A 24265-nucleotide genomic window follows, 5' to 3' on the forward strand; every position below is an offset into this window, starting at 1 on the left:
TTACTTGCCCATCTTCCTGCTTCTCATTTTTTGGTTTTGTTTTTAGGACTCTGTTGGGCGTAAAGAGAAGAAGAGTACAACATTTAGTAGCATCAGTAAATTTGGACAATAAATTTAGTTAGCACTGGCTAAGTGCTTTGTGGGCAAGATATGAGATAAGACAAATACTGCTCTTCTCAGAGGGAACCCACAGTAAAGAGATGGTACATGGGTCAAGTGGCCATAGAATCCTGTGATAGAGCACAAGTAGAGTTAGTTCTTCCTAGAGTATAATTTCTAAATCTGGGGGCTATCAAGCAGACTTCATGGATTTCAAATCAGCTTTCCATCCACTCCCCCACTCATCTAATAAAAAACCCTTGTCACTACACTTCAAACATCTACCCAGTTAAGTAGAGTAGTAAGTGACTGATGTCCTTTGACTATTATTCGCCTTACTTCCACAGAGTACCAGCTATCCAAGCCTGGCTTTTTTTATGGGCATCAAATGATGGTGTGTGTCTGTCTTTCCAAGCCACATAATTAAGTCAGCCTTTTGTGCTCATATGACTGACCCAAATCCTTCAGGTCACCTGGTGTTTCTTTTAGAAGTATTTATATAAAGAAGGTTTCATCTAGAATGTTAGTTTTTATAATGAATCAAATAAGGATTATGGACTGCTAATGGTTTACTACCAAAATCCCATTGTAGACTATTAAAAGTGTGTTATTTTATAAATTTCAAATGACTACCTTTAATAGAAAAATTCTGTATATGCTTGTTAAATGTTTGACAAGATAATGTGAACAAGTAGCATCTGATCATTTTTCTTAACCTTTTAAAATTAAGACTTCCCTGAAGTCTTCCTCCCTAGGGCTTTACTGTATTTTTGCAGCATGAATTCGTGAGGTATTTATTACAAGTCCACAGTCCTTTATCTTTAATTCTCAAATCCAAAAAATTTTGAAAACCAAATGTTCTTTGTGTAAGTTACTTAACAGAAAATCCAAACCTGAACTGAAATAGCCCTATTTATATATGATTTTTTTTTTTGCCCTATTGTAGAACATTTGTTGGTTCACTGCAAAAATATTAATGTATTTCGTTCTAGGGTACTGCCCTCAGTAGTTCATACATATGATCTACACACTGTGTTACCTTTCTAAATTTAAGAAAACAAAAATCTGGATTCTAAAACATGTCTGCTCCAGTCAGGCACAGTGGCACACATCTGAAATATCACCAACTAGAAGCTGAGGATTGCAAGTTTAAGGCTAACCTGAGCAACTTGGCCAAACCCTGTCTCAGAATAAAAAGGGATGGAAGTGTAGCTCAGTGGTAAAGTGCCCCTGGGTTCAAACCTCAGGACCAAAAAACAAAACAAAACAGGTGTGGTAGCACACGCCTGTAATCCCAGCAGCTCAGCAGGCTGAGACAAGAAGATCATGAGTTCAGAGCCAGCTAAGCAACTCAGTGAGACCCTGTGTCTAAATAAAATACAAAATAGGACTGGGGATGTGGCTCAGTGGATGAGTGCTCCTGAATTCAATCCCTAGTACAAAAAAAAAAAAATCTACCTCTAAGGGTTTAAATAGGGATTGTGGGCATATGAAAATATAAATTATCTATGGCAGAGTGGTTTAAGAGGGCACTTTAGTATTGTGGATAGTTTTTAATTTTGATAAGCTAATTCATGTAAACAAAGCACAGTTACAACAACAGAACACCTTTAATTATCTTGTAACTCACTTTATGCCTACATATGATGGTTCTGTAGTTATAGATTTAAATATAGGAAATGTGACTATGATTGTATATCTGTTTCATTTTATGTGCCCACAAATGGGGGCTAACATAATCAGCTTACAAAGGCTATCACCATGATCATATATGTATAAGAAAAAAATGAGCTTCTGATTGCGGATTATATGAGTATGCATATAATCAAAAGTGTTCCATGGTAATATAATTTGCACATTTTCAGTGGAATAAGTACCACTGAATATAATAAAGAGCAGTTATATTAGTTCTTGATTTTTCCACATTTTAAGGGAATGTAGAATCACATACCAGTGAAGCAAGGAATGTTCCAGGAACAGTACCATATACCTGTAATCCTAGCACCTTGAGAGGCTCAGGCAGAAAGATCCCAAGTTTGAGGCCAGCCTCAGCAACTTAACAAGACCCTGTCTCAAAAAAAAATAGAAAGGACTGAGGATATAGCTTAGTGGTAAAGCTCCCCTGAGTTCAATGCCCAGTACCAAAAAAAGAAGGAGTGTGATGATGTTTTCCACCTGCCCACACCCGCTTTGGAGGAATAAAACTGACCTATTTTCTGTATAATCATAAATTTTAACAGATTTTTTCTGATATTTTCAAGCTTAATAAGGCAATTGTATTTTTACTTGGATTTTTCTTTCCTTCCATTTTTTCCTTCTTCTGTGCAGATTATCAACGCCTGATGACTGTGGCAGAAGGCATCACCACACTTTTGTTCCCATTTCAGTGGCAGCATGTTTATGTGCCCATCCTTCCTGCTTCTCTGCTTCATTTTCTTGATGCTCCTGTACCTTATCTGATGGGTCTTCAGTCAAAAGAAGGAACTGACCGTTCTAAACTAGAACTTCCTCAAGAGGTAAAACTTTTTTGATGAATGATGAAATTTGCTGTTTGTTGATTTAGGTCAAGGCTACTTTTGTTAAATAGCATTGTTGTCATCTGATTTTATCTCTCTGGCTCTCCTTAATCTCCCAAGTATGGCTATGGTAGAACCTGAGCCACAGAATACAGACTATGATCTGATGATTACTACACGATAGCCATTAATTAAACATAGTTCAAAACAGAACACTGGCGTATTTTTATATCTATAAATGTTCGAGAATGGAGCAATAGTAGTCATAATTATCATTGATTTATTCTAATAACATTCATTGCTTTTCCATACTTGTTACAAATTTTATTTTTAAATGACACATCCCAGATCTGACATCCTTTAAAATTGTATTAACTGAGGTGAATTTGACTTTTTACCTCCCATCAAATGAAAAATAACATCTTTCAGCAAACTGGAAAATGGAAACATAAAATGCTTTATTCTCTGTTTGCAGTCATAAGGCCAATTATCAACTTGTTCTAAATATTAACTTAGCTTTGTCAGATAGACTAAAATTTTAAGCCCTAGCTTTTTGCCACCTTAATATTACTATCTTTCCAGTGTGCTTTGTTTTGAAATGTTGTTTAAGAGGAAAAATAAGCAAGAATTCTTGAAAGCATTTTGAATCTAATTTTTGGCTGTTGTTAATGGTACTTAGAATTGTACTGTAAAGCTTTTGAAATGAAATATTGATGAGAGCGCCATGGCCTATTAAAAAACACAAAATGGTTAATTACATTATATTATTAGCTATTTAATTAGCACCTTTCTTAATACAGTCTCTCATGCTGAGTTTCACTTTTATTTGTTCTTATTTCCTGTAGAGATTCTCATTTTAATAAGTGAGTTTAAAATAACACACTAAGCCATACCTATTATACCTAGTAATGATTCCCATAATCATCCACTGCTGACTTTTATTCTAAGGAATGTTTCCTTACCAAAATTAACATTTTTGTTCAAGAGAAAATAACTTCAGGTCATATAAAATATATGGGCAAGTTTTCTTGTTCTTCTGGGACTTGCTCATGTTCTCCTCTTTCTGCTTCTTATTTTACATCTTTATTCCCTGAATTTTCTTATTTTCTCTTTCATGGAATTAATCTAGAATATCATTGTTTGAAGAAGTAAATCCCCTAAATTTTCAAGAAAAAATGTGTTTTTATTTTAAAGACTTAAAAAGAGGGCTGGGTTGTAGCTCAGTGGTTGAGTGCTTGCCTCGCATTGCATGAGGCACTGGGTTCGATCCTCAGCACCACATAAAAATGAATAAATAAAAACAAAAATATTGTATCCATCTACAATAAAAAAACATTTAAAAAAAAAAAACATCTGGGCGTGGTAGCACATGCACTTTATTCCAGCTCTCAGGAGGCTGAGGCAGGAGTATTACAAGTCTGAGGCCAGCCTGGGCAATTTGGCAAGACCTTGTCTCAAAATAAAAAGTTATTTTTTTTCTGAGCACAGTGGTACTCACCTGTATTTTAGTGGCTCCAGAGGCAGAGATGGGGAGGATCAAGAGTTCAGAACCAGCCTCAGCAGTGTCGAGGTGCTAAGCAACTCAGTGAGACTCTGTCTCTAAATAAAATTCAATAGGGCTGGGGATGTTAAGCACCCCTAGGTTCAACCCCCAGTACCAAAATAATAAAATAATAAATATATATATTTTGGTACCAGAGATTGAACTCAGGGGCGCTCAACCACTGAGCCACATCCCCAGCCATTTTTATATTTTATTTTGAGACAGGGTCTCACCAAGTTGCTTGGGGCCTCACTAAATTGCTCCTGCTTCAACCTCGTAAGCTACTGGGATTACATGTGTGCACTACCACACCCGGCTCAAAATAAAATTTTTAAAAAGGATCTTGTATTGTAGCTCACAGGCAGAAGTCTTCTGTGTTCAATGCCTAGAACCAACACCCAAAAGTAGACTTAGGGTTGCGGTGTAGCTTATATGCAAGTCCCTAGCTTTGATCCTTAGTACTGGGGTTGGGGGGACGAGGATTTAACAAGACATTTAGTTTCTTGTTGAGTATCTGATCTATTTTGTACATTAAACAAATTAAAATTTTTATTTTTTGTACCAAGGATTGAGCCACATCCCCAGCCCTATTTTGTATGATTTATTTAAAGACCTGTTGCTGAGTTGCTTAGCGCCTCTCTTCTTGCTGAGGCTGGCTTTGAACTCACTTTCCTCCTGTTTTAGCCTCCCAAGCCACTGAGATTACAGGCATGTGCCACCGTACCTGGCTGGCAAATTATATTCTTAAGGCAGTTTATTTAGCATGTAAAAGTTGTCTTTCCATTTTACATAAGTAATTATTGACAAATTTTTAAATGCCACCTTGGTATATATGTAATTGGGAAATTTTTCTATGTCTACATGTATCCTCTGACTAAAGATAAAAATTGCAAAAGCCTTCATAATGATCACGGGGATTTTCTAATTTTTCACTCACAAGTTGAATTCTACTTTTATTTTATTTTAGTTTTTTTTAGATTTTAGGGTCAGTTTGTTTGATTGGGTGGTTGGTTTGCAGTGTTGGGAATTGAAACCAGGCCCTCTTATAAATATGCTAAGCAAGTGCTTTACCATTGGGTCATATCCTTAGCCCTCAACACTATTTAATAAATACATACACCCATCTATTAATAGAATAGTATGAAATTACCTGAATTAGCTGTTAAAAAAAGTAACAGTGTTTTTATATAGAAACTATAAATTAGATGCACCATTGTTCTGGAAGAAAAGGCTAACAGTGTATTACTTCATTCTGGTATCATTTTACAATGAGATGAATATCTGCCTCACATAATTTGGGGAAGAGGAAGTAGTATAAAAATAGCCATTTCAGTGGTAGAGCACTTGCCTAGCATGCGTGAGGCACTGGGTTTGATCCCCGGCACCACATAAAAATAAAATAAAATAAACGTATTGTGTCCATCTACAACTTTAAAAAAATAGCCATTTTTAAAAAATGACTTAAAGGGACTGGGGATATATCTCAATTGGTAGACTGCCTACCTCACATGCACAAGGCCTTGGGTTCAATCCCTAGCACCACCAAAAAAAAAAAAATGACTTAAGTGCACTCACTATTCATACTTCTCACCCTCTTCCCAAAAAACTATATAAATAAAATAATGGCTAAAAATAGTGATAAAGCTTCCAAAAATAGGTACAAAAATGCTAAGTGTACAAAAATGAGTTTTTCAAGAAGGTATGATTTTAGTTGTTAGGAAACTAATGTAACTACATAGACTTATAATTAACTACCCACTCCTTTTCCCCATGACTCCAAAATGATAGGCACAAGCAGCCATTTGTTATATAATTTTTTAGGGAGAGGGTGGGAAAGTGAGTGTGCAAGAATGTAACTCTGAAAATTAACTGCATAGAATGTTACCTCACTTTTAACTGTTTTTGCTCATCTTTAAAGTGATAGACAAAAATAGAAACTGAGAACAGAATTGCTTTTGCCACCTTGTTTTTGTTGTACCTTGCCTTGAGATTCTGAGGGAATATTTTATTTATTTATTTATTCTTATTTTCTTATTTGTGGTGCTAGGGATCAAACCCAGGGCCTCATTCATGCTAGGCAGGCTCTCTTCCATTGAGCTATATTCTCAGGGGAGAAAATTTTAAATGATCTCCTCTGGCTTATCCTCATGACATCTTAATTTCAGACACTCAGAACCTAGATCACTTATAAATAAACCTGAGGAAAGCTTCTCCCACCTCACATTCCTAAGTATTTACTGCTCCTGCCTGTGTGTGTGTGTGTGTGTGTGTGTGGTGCTGAGGATCAAACCCAGGGCTTTGTGCATGTGAGGTAAGCACTCTACCAACTGAGCTATGTCCCCAGCCCCCATGCCTACCTCTTTGGTGTTCCCTCAAGTGACCATCACCTGAGGGTTTCAACAGACACTACTTGTGTAGAATTGTTGGGGGCTTCAAGATATTTGAGGTGATTTCAACTTTCCAAAACAACAACAAAAAAATTTAAGTATCAATAACACAGATTAGTCAATTTCTTCTCCAAGATATCTGCTTCTTCCCTTGAGACCATCTTTCCCCACCCTTCTAATAAACTTTGCTATACTTTTACTTAAGATAAAACAACAACAACAACAAAAACACACAGGCAGGTTAAATAAATACTCAAGAATAAATGAACTAAGAATATATAGAGGAGATCAGGATGCTTCTACTTACAGAAGAAATAATTAAGCTTCAATTATTTGACCTCTTACTTTTTTAAATTTATTTTTTAGTTGTAGTCGGACACAATACCTTTATTTTATTTATTTATTTTTATGTGGTGCTGAGGATCGAACCCAGGGCCTCACATGTGCTAGGCGAGTGTTCTACCGCTGAGCCACAACCCCAGCCCTGACCTTTTACTTTTGAGGGAACTTTTTTTACTTTTAATTTGAGTTAATTACATATCATGAAGATTTATGGGTTATGTTGATCAGTAGATATATAAAGTACTTAGTCCCCAAACAGTGTCAAATCGAGGTTTGAGTCTGTTTTTTATCATGTATGTAATACTTCTTGAGCTTTTCTAATAGAATTTTTTAAAATTTAATGGTATTAATAGAGAAGAAACAACTTGTCAAATTATTTAGTGGGAATCATATTTGTTTTAGAAAAAAAACCTGTTTTCTTCAATAATTTTTAATAACACAAATTTGTATTTCCTATTTCTACTTTGTGATAATAATCAGAGCCCTTCTGGGCCCTTCCAAGCAGGTGTAGGGGAGGGCATGGGAGACTTCTGTGGGAGCATGAAGACTGGCTAGTCTCTGTTGCCGGAACTCCCACCCGCACAACACACTCAGTTCAGCACTGATACCGTGAGCATAATAAGCTTTAAATTTTATGTCATAAAATGTTTTATTCTCTCTCTTTATGGGAGGAGGAGAGGAATGGAAAAGGATAGTTAGAGGGCATTAATGAAGAAGATAGTATAAAATAAAAATGAAAGGTTACTGGTTAATACTTAGCAAGTTATTGAATTTTTTTCTTCCATTTTTAAAGATATTGAATCATCTATTTGAATTATGGTGACCTACTTTCTGCCTCTAAGTCTTTCAGTGTATCCTACTTCCAAGAAATGGAAGACACACACATAAAGATGTGGATTTAAAGAAAGTTGTAGGAAGCACTACTGTCTTCAGCAAGATCTGACATTTCAGCTCTTTATTTAGAGAAACCTACTGACATTGGAGATGAGGAAAAAAAAAATAATCACAAGGAAACCCCAGGCTGTTTGAGGATGCATATTTGGAGCAGGTGCCAGGAAATTACCCAAGTTCTTGGGCCTCAATTTTTTCATCTGCAAAATTGAAGGCAGCAGGAAGGGGGCGGAGCCAGAGCGCCCCCCCCCCCAGAAGAAGAGTCTGCGGGTCTGGGTGGACCACTGGGATTTTCTACTCCAAAGCAGGAGTGGAGCAGGGGACCCTCCCAGAGATGCCAGAGAGGTTTTTCTTCTCCTTCCTGGAGGGGACCGGTCCCGGCCCCTGGGTGGGGCCAGGAGAAAGCTCCCGATTCATATTGAATTCAGTTTCTCTCTCCAGCCGACCCGCCCACCCTCAGGGCCCCGCGGGTGGCAGGGGCCCAGCCAGCAGGGGGGGGGTGCCATTTGCATTTGGGGATTTTCCTATTTATGAATATTAAAAAGTCTTTATATCAGATCTATTTTTGAAAACTTGGAGAAGTGGCCTCTTTGGGACCCTCAGAGCCAGAGTGCGAATCCTGATCCATTAAACCGATTCGAAACCCGAAAAAAAATTTGAAGGACTGGATTATAAAGGTTATATTAGGCTCTAGTTTTATTATTTAGTTTTGTATAGGAGTAGGAAATCTTGGGGATTTATTGAGCTTTTAGCTTTCTGTCCTCTCACATGAAAAAAAAGGATTAAAATGGAAAAAGGGGAGACTGGGGTTGTGGCTCAGTGGTAGAGCACTTGACTGGCACATGTGAAGCACTGGGTTCGATTCTCAGCACCACATAAAAATAAATAAGTAATAAGAAAAAATAAAGGTATTTGTATCAATCTACAACCAAAAAAAAAAGAGAGAGAGAAGAAAAAGGGGGCTGGGGTTGTGGCTCAGCTGTGGAGTGCTTGCCTAGCATGTGCAGGGCCCTGGGTTTGATCCTCAGCACCACATAAAAATAAGTAAAATAAAGGTATTGTGTCCAACTACAACTAAAAAATAAATACTAAAAAAATGGCGGGGGGAGATCCAACTATTTACTTCCCCTTTTATCTAACCTTGCCATGTGGGATCAGAAGACAGTATGAATTCTCTCCTTGGTTACCTAATGGGAAAGGAGAAAACTCAAGATGAAGCTTCCAGTTTTGTTTGCTTACACATATTCTGTGTTCAGTTGTTGATGTAATTGGAATCAGTTTTATGTGATGAGCTACATCTTTGGTGCCCTTGCTTTCCCTGCTTCTCTCTACTCCACCCCAATTCTAGGAGCTTAATCATCTTTTTCATTGATAACCTCATTATGATCAAGAAAGTATGGGACAGTAAAGGTAAAAAATACTGTTTACCAGGTCCCCAAGGGGATAATCAGGATATTATTCAGGTACTTGGCCTCTTGAATTTACTGTATCTATTTGAAAAATGTTTATATATATTAAAAGCCTTTTAGTCAAAATAAATTTCAAATCTAGAGTATAAGCAAACAGAATACATTTCTTATTTCTGAGTCAAATTATTTAATTAATCACTGGTTATCCAAGCACTTGCTTCTCCCACCTCTTTCTGCTTCCTGCTTTTATTGTGTGTGTGTGACCAGGAATTGAACCTAGGAATGCTTAACCATGGAGCCACATCCCCAACCCTTTTTTTTTTTTTTTTTTTTTAATTACAGACAAGGTCTTGCTGAGCTGCTTAGGGCTTCACTGAGTTGCTGAGGCTGGGTTTGAACTAGCAATCCTCCTGTGTCAGCCTCCCAATTCATGGGGATATAGGCATGTGCTACCACACCTAGGTGCTTCCTGCTTGTTTGGTGCTCTAAATATATATAAATATATATATATTTAGTTGTAGATGGACACAATACTTTTATTTTATTTGTTTATTTCCATGTGGTGCTGGGGATCAAACCCAGTGCCTCACGCATGCTAGGCTCTACCACTGAGCCACAACCCTGTCCCTGCTTCCTGCTTTTTTGTCTAATGACCTCTAAAATGATTTTGCTGTTCTGCAAAGTTCAGCTAATTTTGTTAAAGTGAAAATTTGTGGATTATCTGTGAATTGCATTGAACTTTGCCAGTCTCATCCATTTGGGGGTACTAGGGCTCTAATTTTTAGCAATTATTGTGTATTCTAAATTATAGATGTTGTTTAAGCAATGGAATAATGACAAAGAATGATAAAGCTCATTATGAGCATTTTACTCAGTAATGTTCATGTGTAGGATCATGCAACTCTGGGTCCCTTTACCCATTTAGGAATGCCTGATCAATGCCAAATATTAGAGATTCGTGTCAGATTATAGTAAATTGTTGAGACCCACAGAAAATTATTCATGAATAAATATTATAAACTTATTATAAAATATTATTATGAAAATATTATTAAATATGGTATGCAAATACTTACCTAGGGAAAAATGCTGGCAAAAGAAATTATTTTTTAAAGAATAATAATCTCAGGGGATGGGGTTGTAGCTCAGTGGTAGATGGTAGCAAATGTACTTAGTGATTCTGAGTTCAATCCCCAGCACCACAAAAAAATTGAACCTTGAAATGGTTAACATAAAAGACATTGTAAAAAAACAAAAATAATCCAGGTGTAGTAATACATGCCTGTAATCCCAGCTATTCAGGAAGCTGAGGCAGACAGGTTACACGTTCAAGGTCAGCCTGGACAACTAGTGAGACCCTATCTGGGGAGAAAAAAAAAAAAAGGTCGAGATATATAGCTCAATGGTAGAGTGCCCCTGGGTTCAATACCCAATACCTAAAAATAATACTAATAATAATAAGGGGAAAAAGTAAGAAAAAAAAAAACCAAATGCAGCATAATCTATGCTTTTCTTTATAATAGTTGGCAAGAGTATTTTTGGATATAAAATTTAATCTTTGCATTCCTTTTTTCTATTTCAGGCTAATTTGTGCTTTGTGGACATTGACAACCATTTTATTGAATTGCCCGAAGAATTTCCACAGTTCCCCAATAAAGTGGATTTTATCCAGGAGCTCTCTGAAGTTCTTCTTCAATTTGGGATTCCTCCTGAGGGCAGCTTACATTGCAGTGAGAGTGCCACCAAACTGAAGAATCTGGTTCTGAAAGATTTGGTCAATGACAAGAAGAATGGCAATGTCTCCACTAATAATATCAGCATGTATGAGTTATTGAAGGGCAATGAAACCATAGCCCGCTTGCAGGCTCTGGCCAAGAGGACTGGTGTGACTGTGGAAAAAATGGACCTGTCTGCTTCTCTGGGTGAAAAAGAAAAGGATTTAAAACTGCAGTGTGAAGAGGCAGAACTGAGGGACTACCAGCTGAATGTACAGCTGAGAGAGGTCTTTGCTAACCGCTTTACACAGATGTTCGCTGATTATGAAGCATTTGTGATTCAAACTGCCCAGGATATGGAATCCTGGCTGACCAACCGGGAACAGATGCAGAATTTTGACAAAGTAAAAAAGCCATAGTTTTCCTTCTTTATGGTTCTTAGTTGATTACATTACTTGATTTTGTTAACTTTTTTTAAACACAAAATTTTCCCCTCTCCTGTCCCACTAGGCACTTTCTGTCACCAATATTTTACACTAATTTTACAGAAAGGCAAACCAACCATCTTATAAGACTGGCTGTTAAATAACTTATAATCTCAATTTAAAATTTTCTGTACTTTGACAATGCTTAAATTATAGAAACTTTTTTGAGGGGTAGGAGTTAACCAGGGATTGAATTCAGGGGCACTTAATCACTAAGCCACATCCCCAGTCCTTTTTATTTTTTATTTTAAGATAGGATCTTGCTAAGTTGCAGGGTCTCACTGAGTTGCTGAGGCTGGCTTTGAACTAGTGATCCCTCCTACCTTAATCTCCTGAGTCACTGGGATTACAGGCATGGGCTACTGCATCCAGGTAAATTATAGAAACTCCAAACAGCTTTTTCAAATCTGTTAATACTGCCTGACCTTATAAGGCTTTTGTTTACCCTTATGACCAAATCTAGTCAAATGAAGGCTATTCCTTTATAAAGAAATCTTAATTCTCTCTTTATTTTAAGATGGACACAATACTTGTATTCTATTTATTTATATGTGGTGCTAAGAATTGAACCCAGGGCCTCACATATGCTAGGCAACTGCTCTACCACTGAGCCACAACCCCAGCCCGAGAAATCCCAGTTCTTATATTTAACCTTCATCCTTTAATGGGATCACAATGTGTCCATATAAAGGTAACAAATAATTTAGTTTCAAAAGCCAATTTTTTTTTCATTTTAGAATCATAAGAGATAAAGAGTGAACAAATCAGGTTTTATGACTGTTAGTCTAAGACTATTCCAAAGTTTTTGGAAAAGAAAGACAAAAATGACACTAGCTTTTGATTCTCCTATTGAAGCTTTTTCCCTAAGGTTTACTGTATTCTTCTACCAGATTTTCTTTACATATTCCTCAGACTTTTTTTTTTCCTCCCCCAGACAAAAGCACTTAGAAATGTGCATTAACTCCTTTAAGTCACTAGGGTATAGTTCAGGCCCCTGCCTGTGTGATTGCTGAGGCATAATAATGCTATAAAAATGAATCATGGTGTTCACTCACTAAGTGGCATCTTTTGGTCATGAAAGACCTCCCAAAGGGGCTAATGCACTCTAAGAGGCTAATGTACAGCCTTGTAGCATCTGACAAGTAAGTATTAACTAAAATTTTGTGTAAACACAGGTAGAATGGAATATTTTCTGATTTCATCAATTTTTCTTTCTGATGGAGAATAATATGCCAGGAATGTCAGAATTTGCTGATTTACTCCATTTCATTAAACTTTTGGGGTGAGGTAAAGGTGGCAGGGTTTGGGCTTGCTAGGTAAGCAGTCAACCACTGAGCTACATCACTAGCCCTTTTTTCTTATTTTGAGAAGCCAGGGTTTTGTAAAATAGCCTGGGTTGGCTTTAAATTTGTGAATCAATCTCGCCTCTGCCTCCCAACTAGTTGAGATTAATAGGCATGCATCACCTTACCCAGTTTGCTTAAACTCTGTAATTTAAGAAATTTTACTTCTTCAAATGTATTCCTACTCTTAGATTCCTTTCTCATTTACCATAACTTTTTTCCTATACTTTTTCCTATCTAGCCTGGAACTAATCTGTGTTACATTCATGATTTATCCTTGGGGCAATTCAAATTCTTAAGTCAAGCTCTGGTACTTTCTTCCTTCTTTTTTATTTTTTAATTTCTTTACTTTCTTCTTTCTTAAGTTTTATGTCGCTTCAATCTAGAAGTGAGATTGCCTTTATATAACCCCTAAGAAATGAAAGTTTCATGTTGCACTCCAAAAGGCTAGTATGTAAGACATATTAGCTCTGCAACCCAAGTCTTTTTTTTCCCCACCTTAAGTATTGTATGTAGTCTATAATGTCTGAACCTCAAAAGCCAGATACATATGGCTCATTTTATTTTTAAAAAGACTATTTGCCCTATAAAAAGTAAAATTGATGTTTATCTATAAAATGCCTTTTGAGGAAGGCTGGGAATGTAGCTCAATAGAGTGCTTGCTTCACATGCACAAGGACCTGGGTTCAGTCACTGGCAACAACGATAACAAAAAAATGCCTTTTGAGGAATTGAGCTGATTTCTAGAGATACTGTGAATCTTTCTCTAGTCATTTGGATTTATGTAAGTAACATCTGAACTACGGAAGTACAAAGATTGGATATGTACATTTCTATAAGGAAGTATTTAAAGTCCTTGGAAATTTCAGAATGCAAAATATGCTAGAAAGAAGCTGATGAGTATTAAGAATAGTAACCTTAGGCCAGGCATGGTGGTGCATGCCTATAATCCCAGCTATTTAGGAAGCTGAGAGAGAAGGATTGCAAATTCAAGGCCAACCTGGGCAATTTAACAAGACCCTGTGTCAAAATAATTTTTAAAGAAAAAGGCTGGTGATGTAGCTCAGTGGTATAAAGTGCTTGCCTAACACATGTGAGGCCCTGGATTCAATCCCAGTACCCCAAAAAAGGGAAAGACAAAGTAACCTTATTTGGAACTTACCCTTTCATCTTTCGCCTTCTGACTTCTGCCATACTTCATCTACTCAAAAGGAAAGAAAGCAAAACCAGCCCACTGACTGAAATCGTAATTCACTTCCAAATTTCCCCTAATACCAAACTGAGACTAAAATTCCTAGATGTATATACCTGAAGAATAACAGAAAGAAGTGAATACTTTAGATTAGAAACTGATTACAATTTATTGAACCATTCCACACATTAAACAAGCTAGTAATATGAAAGTGCAGTTTGTTGCATATGTTTTCCAGAAGCTTGCTTATAATGATTTTTCAGGCAATGGTTTTGTTTTGGGGAGTTTTTTTGGGTTTTGTTTTTTTTTTTTTTTTTTTTTTAGTAGTTTAACCCCAGACTGCAACACAGGTCTACAAGCAGTTTGATTTTGAGTTAAAAGATTTACAGCCTAAAAAGAATCCACTTGAAGAACAAAAGAATTTCATCCATAAGCACAAATTCTATGTGGTCATTTTTAAAAGTTATTGCTAATATATATCTCATTGCATCAGTTAATCATCTCATTGCCTTATGGGATGGCATAAACTAGTAATAGAAAGGAGAAGAAACTACTCACTGGGGAGAGGGATTAAAATTTAATGGTAAGTGAAGTGGATGATTGACAATTATATAGCAACTTAACCCTCTCTTTCACCAGTGATGCCCTCTTGTCTGCATAATGGTCATTAGGATCAGCATGTAAGAAAGGAATAAAAAGTGGAATTTTAAGGACTTTTTAATTTTATGTGTCAGTTTTATAGTTGTAAGATTAAAAAAGAATAACCTTAGCAACAGATAATTATCCCATTTGTCATGTAGTATTGTGATGGTAATAATTTGCCAATTATTTCATTACAGGCTTCTTTCCTTTCTGACCAACCTGAGCCTTATCTGCCATTTCTTTCACGATTCATTGAAACACAGATGTTTGCCACCTTTATTGATAACAAAATTATGTCTCAGTGGGAAGAGAAAGATCCTTTGCTTCGAGTCTTTGATTCTCGGATTGAGAAGATAAGATTGTACAATGGAAGGGCACCCACCTTACGGACATCTATATATCAGAAATGCAGCACTTTAAAAGAAGCAGGTACATTTACCTTGCCTTTTAAAATTAAAGTCGATGATTATTTCTTTTTTCGTATTCTTGGTCTAAAATATCACAAAATTCATTTTCTGTCTAAGATACCATGGCTAATCTTGATTATTATACCAAGAAGTGCTTTCTATAGTTTTCTATTTCTTTTTAATTTAAAATGTCAAATCTGAGATGCTGTCTAATTTGCATAACTGAAATGGTATATTTGATTTACTAGTACCATTAATTATATAGCTTCATTTATTGAGATTAAATCACTGGATTTTTACATTCAAATTAGAGATTCTTTGATCCCTGACACCAGTTTTTCCCCTCATAGAATTATGAATCTTAGCAATTATTAACAGCCAATGTTTACCTACTACAGACCAAGTGTTTTACATGCATTTTTGTATTGAGCTTAACAACAAGGAGGTATAGGCAAACTTATTTTGCAAGACCCTGGATTAGATACTCAGCACCACATAAAAATAAATAAATAAAATTAAATAAGGGTATTGTGTCCAGCTACAACTAAAAAATAAATATTTTTTAAAAATATGTGACAGGCTAGGCATGGTGGCACATGCCTGTAATCCTGGTGACTTGGGAGGCTGAGGCAGGAGGATCATGAGTTCAAAGCCAGCCTCAGCAAAAGCGAGGTGCTAAGCAATTCAGTAAGAACCTGTCTCTAAATAAAATCCAAAATAGGGCTGGGGATGTGGCTCAGTGGTCTAGTGCCCCTGAGTTCAACCCCTGGTACCACCCCCCCCCAAAAAAAAAAAGAAAAAACTGAAATGTACCAATCCATGTAATTTTATACATTTATGCCTGGTTCCTAATCCATTCTTTGCCAAATAAACAGAAATCGATCACCCGAGTGCCCTCTCCTTTTTATTTTTCCTTTCAAATGTAGGAATTGCTTGAGAGCAAATTTTCTGCCAAAGAAAAGGGAGATAGCAGGGCTGGGGATATGGCTCAAGCGGTATCGCACTCACCTGGCATTGCATGCGGCCTGTGTTCAATCCTTAGCACCACATACAAAGAAAGATGTTGTGTCCGCTGAAAACTAAAAAATAAATATTAAAATTCATTCTCTCTCTCTCTCTCTCTCTCTCTCTCTCTCTCTCTCTCTCTCTCTCTCTCAAATAAAAGGGAGATAGCAAATGTGGAGCTTCTTTGCCATTCTTGTTATTTGCTTGCCCTTCCCGCATTATTTAAATAGATCAGAAGTAGTGATGCTATAGTTTTATCACATTTAAGAAAGGAAGTAGTAAATAATCTTTTATGGTGCCATCAAGGTCTCTGAACCATCACCCTGTTATATTCCCATGTATAAGGGTAGATCCTTGGAAGGCCCTCAGAAAATAGCAATTACCTCTGTGTTCCTAGAAATTAAGGTAGAATGAAATTGTCTATGCTTATCCAAAGAATATTATGACCTCCATTGTTTTAATAGCCATGTCAATAATGTAATTATTGAACAAATCTCTTTCTTCTCTTCCTGACACAACTTTTAAAATAGGCCTGGGGTTGTGGCTTAGTGATAGAGTACTTCTCTCATATGTGTGAGGTACTGGGTTTGATCCTCAGCACCACATAAAAATAAATAAATAAAGATAATTGTGTCCACTACAACTAAATATGTATAATTTATATATATATATTTTTTAATGGAATTAAGCACCAATTCCTTAATTTATGTCCTTCTAAAAATCCAATTAAAATAGAATTTCATTAAAATAGAATCTCTCCAAATTTGGCACTCCCACTGTCATCACAGAAATTATGTAAAACTCTTTTGAAAATGTAGTATTGTAGACTTCATATATAATAAAACTAGATTAGGCTGAGGCAGTAGTCTCCCGGGAATTTAATTTATCAGAATTTTTTTTAAAAGGTAAAAGACAGCTGACTATAACTGCTAATCTCTCGTAAATGGTACAGTTACTTCTTTATCAGGTAAAATTATTCTCATCCCCCAAATTGAGATTGGGGTGTTGTTGACATTGATTTTTTTATTGGGTATTAAGATTTCGTTCTGTTTTTTGGCTTTGACAGTGTTGTGTGTGTGTGTGTGTGTGTGTGTGTGTGTGTGTGTGTGTGTGTGTGTACACACATACATGTGGATACTTTTGCTATTGTTTTGCCTCTAACCAAAAAGAATTTGATTTGCAGGTGAACTCTTTAGGCACAGGCTATCTGCTGTTGATATTGTGGCACCAGAACCTCATGATCTCTGTGCAGAAAGACAAGAATTGGATAGTAATACAGTTTTTTTTTCTTTACCAACCACTGCAAATCAGTATTGGCACAAATCTTTAAAAGTCTAACAACAGAACCTGACCTCTCAAAGCAGGCATTTGATAATTTCTGAATGTTCAGTATTCACTGACTATATAATCACTGAAAAGTAACATTGCAGAAAGTAACAAAATAGAGCAGGGATGTGGCTCAGTAGTCAAGTGCCCCTGAGTTCAATCCCGGGTACTCCACCACCAAAAAAAAAAAAAAAAAAAAACAGTGAGATTCAAGGTTTTGAATAAATTCATACTTTTTGTGAGGGAAAATTAGAGAGGCTTAAAGTAAATGTCTAATATTTTGAAGTTTAAACAATGGAGAGCAGTAGTTAACTTCAATACAGCATCCCAGTACCACTATAAACACCAATAATTGGCTTAGGTGGAGCCAGTGGCAATAAGCGTATTATTTTGACAAGAATGCAAAGTGTCATAGATGAATTTCTCTCCAAAAAAAAAGTTTAGAATATGGGGAATAACCAACAGGACTCAGTCTACTGGCAATGAAAGGGGGAAAGTAAATGAATTCTATGAAATACTTACCTTATTAGTTACCTTATTAGTTTTTGTAAGTCACAAGATCAGCAATTCCCATAGTCTGCTCTAGTTATCATACAACCACAGTTACTGCATATTATCACTTTTTAGTAATCTCTAATGAAAGGATTGGAGACCTAATCTCTTATATTTTCTCTTGAAGATTCAGTTGATAAAAACACTTAAGATCAGGATTGTCCCAGCTTACTTGGGAGGCTGAGGCAGGAGGATAGCAAGTTTGAATCCAGCTTTGGCAACTTATCAAGACCCTTTTTCAAAATTCAAAAAATGGGCTAGGGGGCTGGGTGGCTCAGTGGTAGAGTGCTCACCTAGCATGTATGAGAAACTGGGTTCGATCTTCAGTACTACATAAAAATAAAGATATTATGTCCACCTAAAACTAAAAGATAAATATTTTTTTAAGTGGGTTAGGGATATAGCTCAGTGGTAGAAAAATCAGGATTTTGCTTGTTTTACCAGTAAAAATAGATTACTTTCTATTTTATGAGTCTTTGAGGCTTTCTCCAACACTACTAAATTTAAAGTGTTTTACAACAGTGTTGAATAATTCCTGTCTTTTAACTTTGACCTATTTTAATTCTCCAAAAGGACAATTTCTTATTCTCTGGACATTTTCTAAATGCCTGCTTATTTGACTTCTCTGCTTTACCTTCTTGATCTAATAAACATTCCTAAATCACTCTTACTAATGAAGAATGTGAATGTTGCTAAAAGTGAGGTAATAAACTTCACACAGTTCCTTGTTTTTATTGATGGAGAACCATGAATATTTAATGAGTCTTTACACAAAGAAAGTAACAAGACTACTTACTATACTTGCATCTTCCTTCCCTTTACATTGTCTTTCAGCTCAAGAAAATACTTTATTTGCCAATATTTTCTTTAATGTTGTACCTAGAATCATTTTTGTTAAGCATATTAAATATCCCACTTTAATAAAATTGTTTAAGTACTAAATTACAGATTTTTCAACCCAGCTACCATACTTTTGACAAAGTAATGAAAATTAATCATCTAATGTTTATTTAAAATTAACCTTTCTATATATATGTGATATGATTTCTGAAGAGGATTGGTAAAACTGTTTCACAGTGTCAGTATGATTGAATTCTCTATGTGCATGAGTTGAAGAAGCATTATTTTTGAAGGTTTAGCAATAAAATATCTCTAATCTGTTACATATTTAACTTATAGCCCAATCAATTGAGCAAAGACTGATGAAAATGGATCACACTGCAATCCACCCACATCTACTTGATATGAAAATTGGTCAAGGCAAATATGAGCAAGGGTTCTTTCCAAAGTTACAGTCTGATGTCTTGGCAACAGGACCAACCAATAACAAGTAAGCACCTTTTTTAATTAACTAGTTGATGAAAGGTGGGATGTTTTGCAACTCTGATTAGAGCAGCCTGTCACCATTAAACTCTATCTATGTGATGGCTTCTTTTCAAAATCACATTAATCTATTTGAAAGGTGGCTTTTTTTCACCCAAAGAACAGTGTGTACTAGTGGGCTGGGGTTGTGGCTCAGCAGTAGAGTGTTCACCTCGCACATTCGAGACCTTGGGTTTGATCCTCAGCACCACATACAAAACAAAGATGTTGTGTCTGCCGAAAACTAGAAAATAAATATTAAAAAAAATTTTAAAAAAATAAGTGAAATGAAGGTATTGTGTCCAACTACAACTAAAATATAAATATTTTTTTAAAAGAACAGTGTACTAGTGAATACCTTTTTTTTTTTTCTATAAACCCTGGACCACACTTTAAATGTCTGTTTACATATAATGCTAATACAATCTAATGGAATTTTTAAAAGTTGTACCTTTACCATCTAAATATTAGTTTCTTTAGACTGCCATAACAAAATACTACAAATTTAGTGGCTTAAAACACTGAAATTATTCTTTCACAATTCTGGAAACTAGAAGTCTGAAATCAAGGTTTTGGCAGGATTATTGCCACCTCCCAGGACTCTTAGGGGATGATTATTACTTTCCACACCCTTCTACTCCACCTACCCGCTTACCAGTCCCCCAGGGCTGGGGATTGAACCCAGGGCCTCACACATGCCGGGCAAGCACAAAACCAACTGAACCACAATCCCAGCCCCTCTACCACCTTTTGGTAGCCCCAGTAGCTCCTTGGCTCGTAATAACATAACCCCAGTCTCTGTCTTCTCATGTTCATCTTCTTTCTATGTTTGTATCCATATTTTCCTCCTCTTATAAGGACACCAGTCACATGCAATTGGGGCACTCCTTAATGACCACATCTTAACTTGATTACATCTGCAAAGACTTATTTCCAAATGTAGTCATTTCGTAGGTACCCAGGATTAAGACTTCAGCATATCATTGTAGGGAACATGATTTAGCTCATATACCATCTTTTGGTATCAAGAACAAAAAATTACAAAGCAAAAATTAAGATAAACCATATAATTTATGGTAGATGAGACCATTCAGAAAATATCTAAATATAGTTAGAATTTTAAAAAGAAGGCTTGAGGGCCAAGGTTGTGTCCTTCTTATCCCCACATCCTCTGCCTTCCCCTCCTTTCACTTCCCTCTACCTAATCTAAGGTAACACTGTTCTTTTTTCTTTTACTTTTTCTTTTTTTTTGCATTACGATTCTTAATACACACATATACGACATGTATCTCTATTTGTATATAAAGTATGTTGACTTCATTCTTCAGCTTGGGAACCTTGGAGGAACTGAAATTATTTGCCACTTTTCTCATGTGAAAATATTCTATACTTCTACAGCATCTGTGATCTCCTTATTAAATAGGCTCAGAAAAAAAGTATAAAGGAGCCAAGCAGTGGGAAAAAATGGGATAGAAGACTGAAGTAAAAAACTAAGTACAGCTGGGTGTGGTAGTGCATACCTGTAATCCCCCCTATAATCCCAGCAATTTTGGAGGAAAAGGCAGGAGGATCATAAATTCAAAGCCAACCTCAGCAATTTAGCAAGACCCTCCTCTCAAAATAAAAAGGGTTGGGAATGTGGCTTAGTGTTTAAACCCTGGGTTCAATCCACAGTTCCAGAAAGAAAAAACTAGGTACTCACAATAAAGTGGCACTGCCACCTGAATTTTCAGAAGGCAAGTAGTGAAACAAGGTATTTAAAAATGTGGTGTTTCTACCTATCAGATGATCTGCTGAACTGTGTTGCAGAAGTTTTTGTTTTTATTCCCCAAGATGCTTATCATGATTCTATTTGTCAGGAAAGAGGAAAACAGTAAATTACCTTTGTAATGTGTGCTGATAACATTTGGTTTAGTTTAATAAATACTGTACCAATGTATGTATTGGAGTATAAGAGATTTATTTGGATGGGTGAATATATAGTAATATTTGTTAGAATTTAATATACTATTTCCAAGACAGAAACAAGCGGTCTTAAGTATTTCAGCAATTGTGATCATCATTGGTAAAATTATACTTACTAACAAATGTTTAATATGGGCTCGGGTTGTGGCTCAGCAATAGACCGCTCGCCTAGTGTGTGCAAGGTCCTGGGTTCGATCCTCAGCACCACATAAAAATAAATAAAACAAAGGTATTATGTCTAACTACAGCTAAAAATTTTTTTAAATATTTTTTAAAAATGCTTAATAATGCAAGGAATGAATAAATTACTTAAGACCAGGAAGGTATGGACTTTATAATAATTTTCTTTATAAGTTTGTTTTCCTAAAGCCTTTTCCACTTTTGCTTACCAAGGAAAATGTTCTACCATTTACATTTTGCTTCTTCATTTTAAGTTATTAGCTAGTATTTATATTGTTTCATATTTTTATTTTATTTGGACTACCCTGCCCCCTAGCCCTAATTTTTTTTTTCTTCAGTGCTAGAGATCAAACCCAGGGCCTTGCACATGCAAGACAAGTGCTGTGCCATTGAGCCACACACTCAGCCCCCTCCCCTAACTTTTTTTTCAATTTTATTTTGAGACAGGATCTTTCTAAATTGCCCGAGCTCACCTCAAACTTTCAATTCTTCTTCCTCAACACCTGAGATTATAGATATATGCTACCACACCCAGTTTAGCCTTAATTGTTTTAATCCCTAAACAAATTTTATTGTCTTAGACTGACCTTTTTTGCTTCAGGGCTAATGTCAAGAACTCTTATGTCAAAGAGCTACATCTAGGACTTTATACATTTTGTTTCTTAATATATATTCATCACTTCCCTTATATTGTATAAATTCAACAGCTATTTATGTGGTTTAGTTGTTCTAAAAATAAGTTTTAGATTTTGTGTTAAAAAAAAAAATAGATTTTGTGGCTGGGTGCAGTGGCACATGCCTCTAATCCCAGTGGCTCCTGAGGCTGAGGGAGGAGGATCATGAGTTCCAAGCCAGCCTCAGCAAAAACTAAGCAACTCAGTGAGACCCTGTGTCTAAATAAAATATAAAATACGGCAGGGGATGTTGCTCAGTGGTTGAGTGCCCCTGAGTTCAATCCCTTGTACCCCCCCCAAAAAAAGAATTAGATTTTATGTTACTTTGATCAATTGAGAGGTGGTACTTAGATGAAATGAAAATTTGTACAATAGTCTTTGAGGGGGATAAGAGATAATTAATAAAGAGCAGACATAATGATTTATGGGAATTAATTTAGGAAATCAACAACTAATATGAGACTAGGGAATAGGGAAGTAAGGATAGTTGTTTTAGTTAGCTTTTTCTTTGCTGTGATCAAAAGACCTGACAAGACCAACATAAAAGGAATAAATTTTATTTGGGGCTCATTGTTTCAGAGGTCACAGTCCATAGATGGCTTACTTTTTTGCTCTGGGCCAGAGGTAAGGCAGGACATCATGGCGGAAGGGAGTAGTGGAGAAAAGCAGCTCAGTGTATGACAATCAGGAAGCAGAAAGAGAGTTCTCTGTTCACTAGGAGCAAAATATAAATCACAAGGACATGCCCTTAGTGATGTAAGTCCTCCAGCCACACTGACCTGCCAAGAATTACCACCACCCAGTTAATCAATTAAAATGGGTTAATGCACTGATTAGGTTAAGGCTCTCATTAAACCAGTCACTTCAACTCTAAACTTTTTTCATTGTCTCACAGATGAGCTACATGAGCTTTTAGGGTACGCCTCAAGTGTAAACCATAACAATAGCATTCATTCAGGATTTGAGGCTCCCTCCAGTAGGTTAAGTAGAAAGGAAATGATCATTACAGAGGAGAGGGTTTTAGTGTGGAGAAGTTTAGGTGCTTTCCCCAAGGATTTAGGCTCAGAACAGAAAGAAAACACAAAAGGGGTTCTACTTGGGAATCAAGGCAAGGAAGAACTAATGTAACAAGAGATGGTAAGATAGTAGAGGTTAAGATTTCTGAGGTGCAAGAGTCTTGGATGGTCACTTGATTTAGTATGATGTTCTGGTTTTGGTTAAATTGGAGTGGGAACAAAGTTATTTTGATTCAGGGGGCTTTCAGAATAGTAAGGTTAGGTTGTTAGTCTTTGTGTTTTCCCTTGTTGGAAAGAAAACTTGGCCATGTTCCAAATTCTTCTCTGAATAAAGATGATTGAGGTAAAAGATTGAGGATGATATAGCTGCGTATTTTGCATTTTATACACTGATGTATAGTCTTTAGATAGCTAGAGTGGCCACAAAAGTACCTTTGAATAAGGGAAACATTATAATATTTCTTTAAATTGCTCATACCACCCAGAACATGTTCCGCAGTCTGGCTGGGCACAAATCACGAGCCACTGAAGCAGGAGTTTCAAACTTTATTTCTGAAACTTCCGCAAATGCCATGCACGCGGCCTTCTCCCGGGACACTGTACGCCAACAGGAAATCCCTCCTCCAGGATTCCCTCCTGCCGTACTTCCCCAACCAATGGGAACTCTCCTGGAGTCCCACAAGAGCTCCAAAGTAGCAGGCCTAGGCAGACAGCAGGGGTCTAATCTCCAATTGAATGTGAATCTTAACATAATCATTATCATCTCAATGGCTTCCTGGGGTCACCTTTCAACCAAAAATGCCATTCGTCATTCCTACTTGGCTATGGCTCTTGCAAACATGTTAATCGTTGAATCATTATTAACTAAAAGCAAAGGTAATAAAATTAGAGTATTAAAACTGAAATACAATTTGGATGCCAACAATTCAGTACCAGAGGAAACTATTATAGAACTAGCATTAATTTTATTAATAAAGCATTTAGTAACAGAATGAAAATCACTATATTAAAAATTGGTCAGTTGAGGGGAAAGTGACATGAGGTAAGGTCAGAAAGAAAGGCCTGGCTGTTTAATTTTAGACACCATGGGAAAGAGTTTAGGTTTTATTTCCAACACATTTTTCTGCCTATTTTGGTATTGTGTGTGTGTGTGTGTGTGTGTGTTGTATGGTGTATGTATAGACACACACACATATATAATTTTCCCAAGATAT

The 24265-nt window shown here is 36.3% G+C and overlaps 1 protein-coding gene across 6 annotated transcripts in view; it reads left to right on the forward strand.

Moving 5' to 3' along the window:
• The window catches only part of Dennd5b (DENN domain containing 5B), a 184838-nt gene that overhangs the window by 100374 nt on the left and 60199 nt on the right, over nt 1-24265 (forward strand). For all 6 annotated transcript variants that reach the window (XR_013422993.1, XM_078014940.1, XM_078014938.1 and 3 more), the window contains 4 exons: nt 2428-2615; nt 10770-11306; nt 14762-14993; nt 19034-19184. Coding sequence is in view for 5 of the 6 variants with exons in the window: in XM_078014940.1 (XP_077871066.1) it covers nt 2428-2615; nt 10770-11306; nt 14762-14993; nt 19034-19184 (1108 nt within the window). In the remaining variant the exon portion in view is untranslated. The remainder of the gene's footprint in view (nt 1-2427; nt 2616-10769; nt 11307-14761; nt 14994-19033; nt 19185-24265) is intronic.

Source organism: Ictidomys tridecemlineatus, chromosome 6, assembly GCF_052094955.1.
Source record: "Ictidomys tridecemlineatus isolate mIctTri1 chromosome 6, mIctTri1.hap1, whole genome shotgun sequence".
NCBI lineage: Eukaryota > Metazoa > Chordata > Mammalia > Rodentia > Sciuridae > Ictidomys > Ictidomys tridecemlineatus.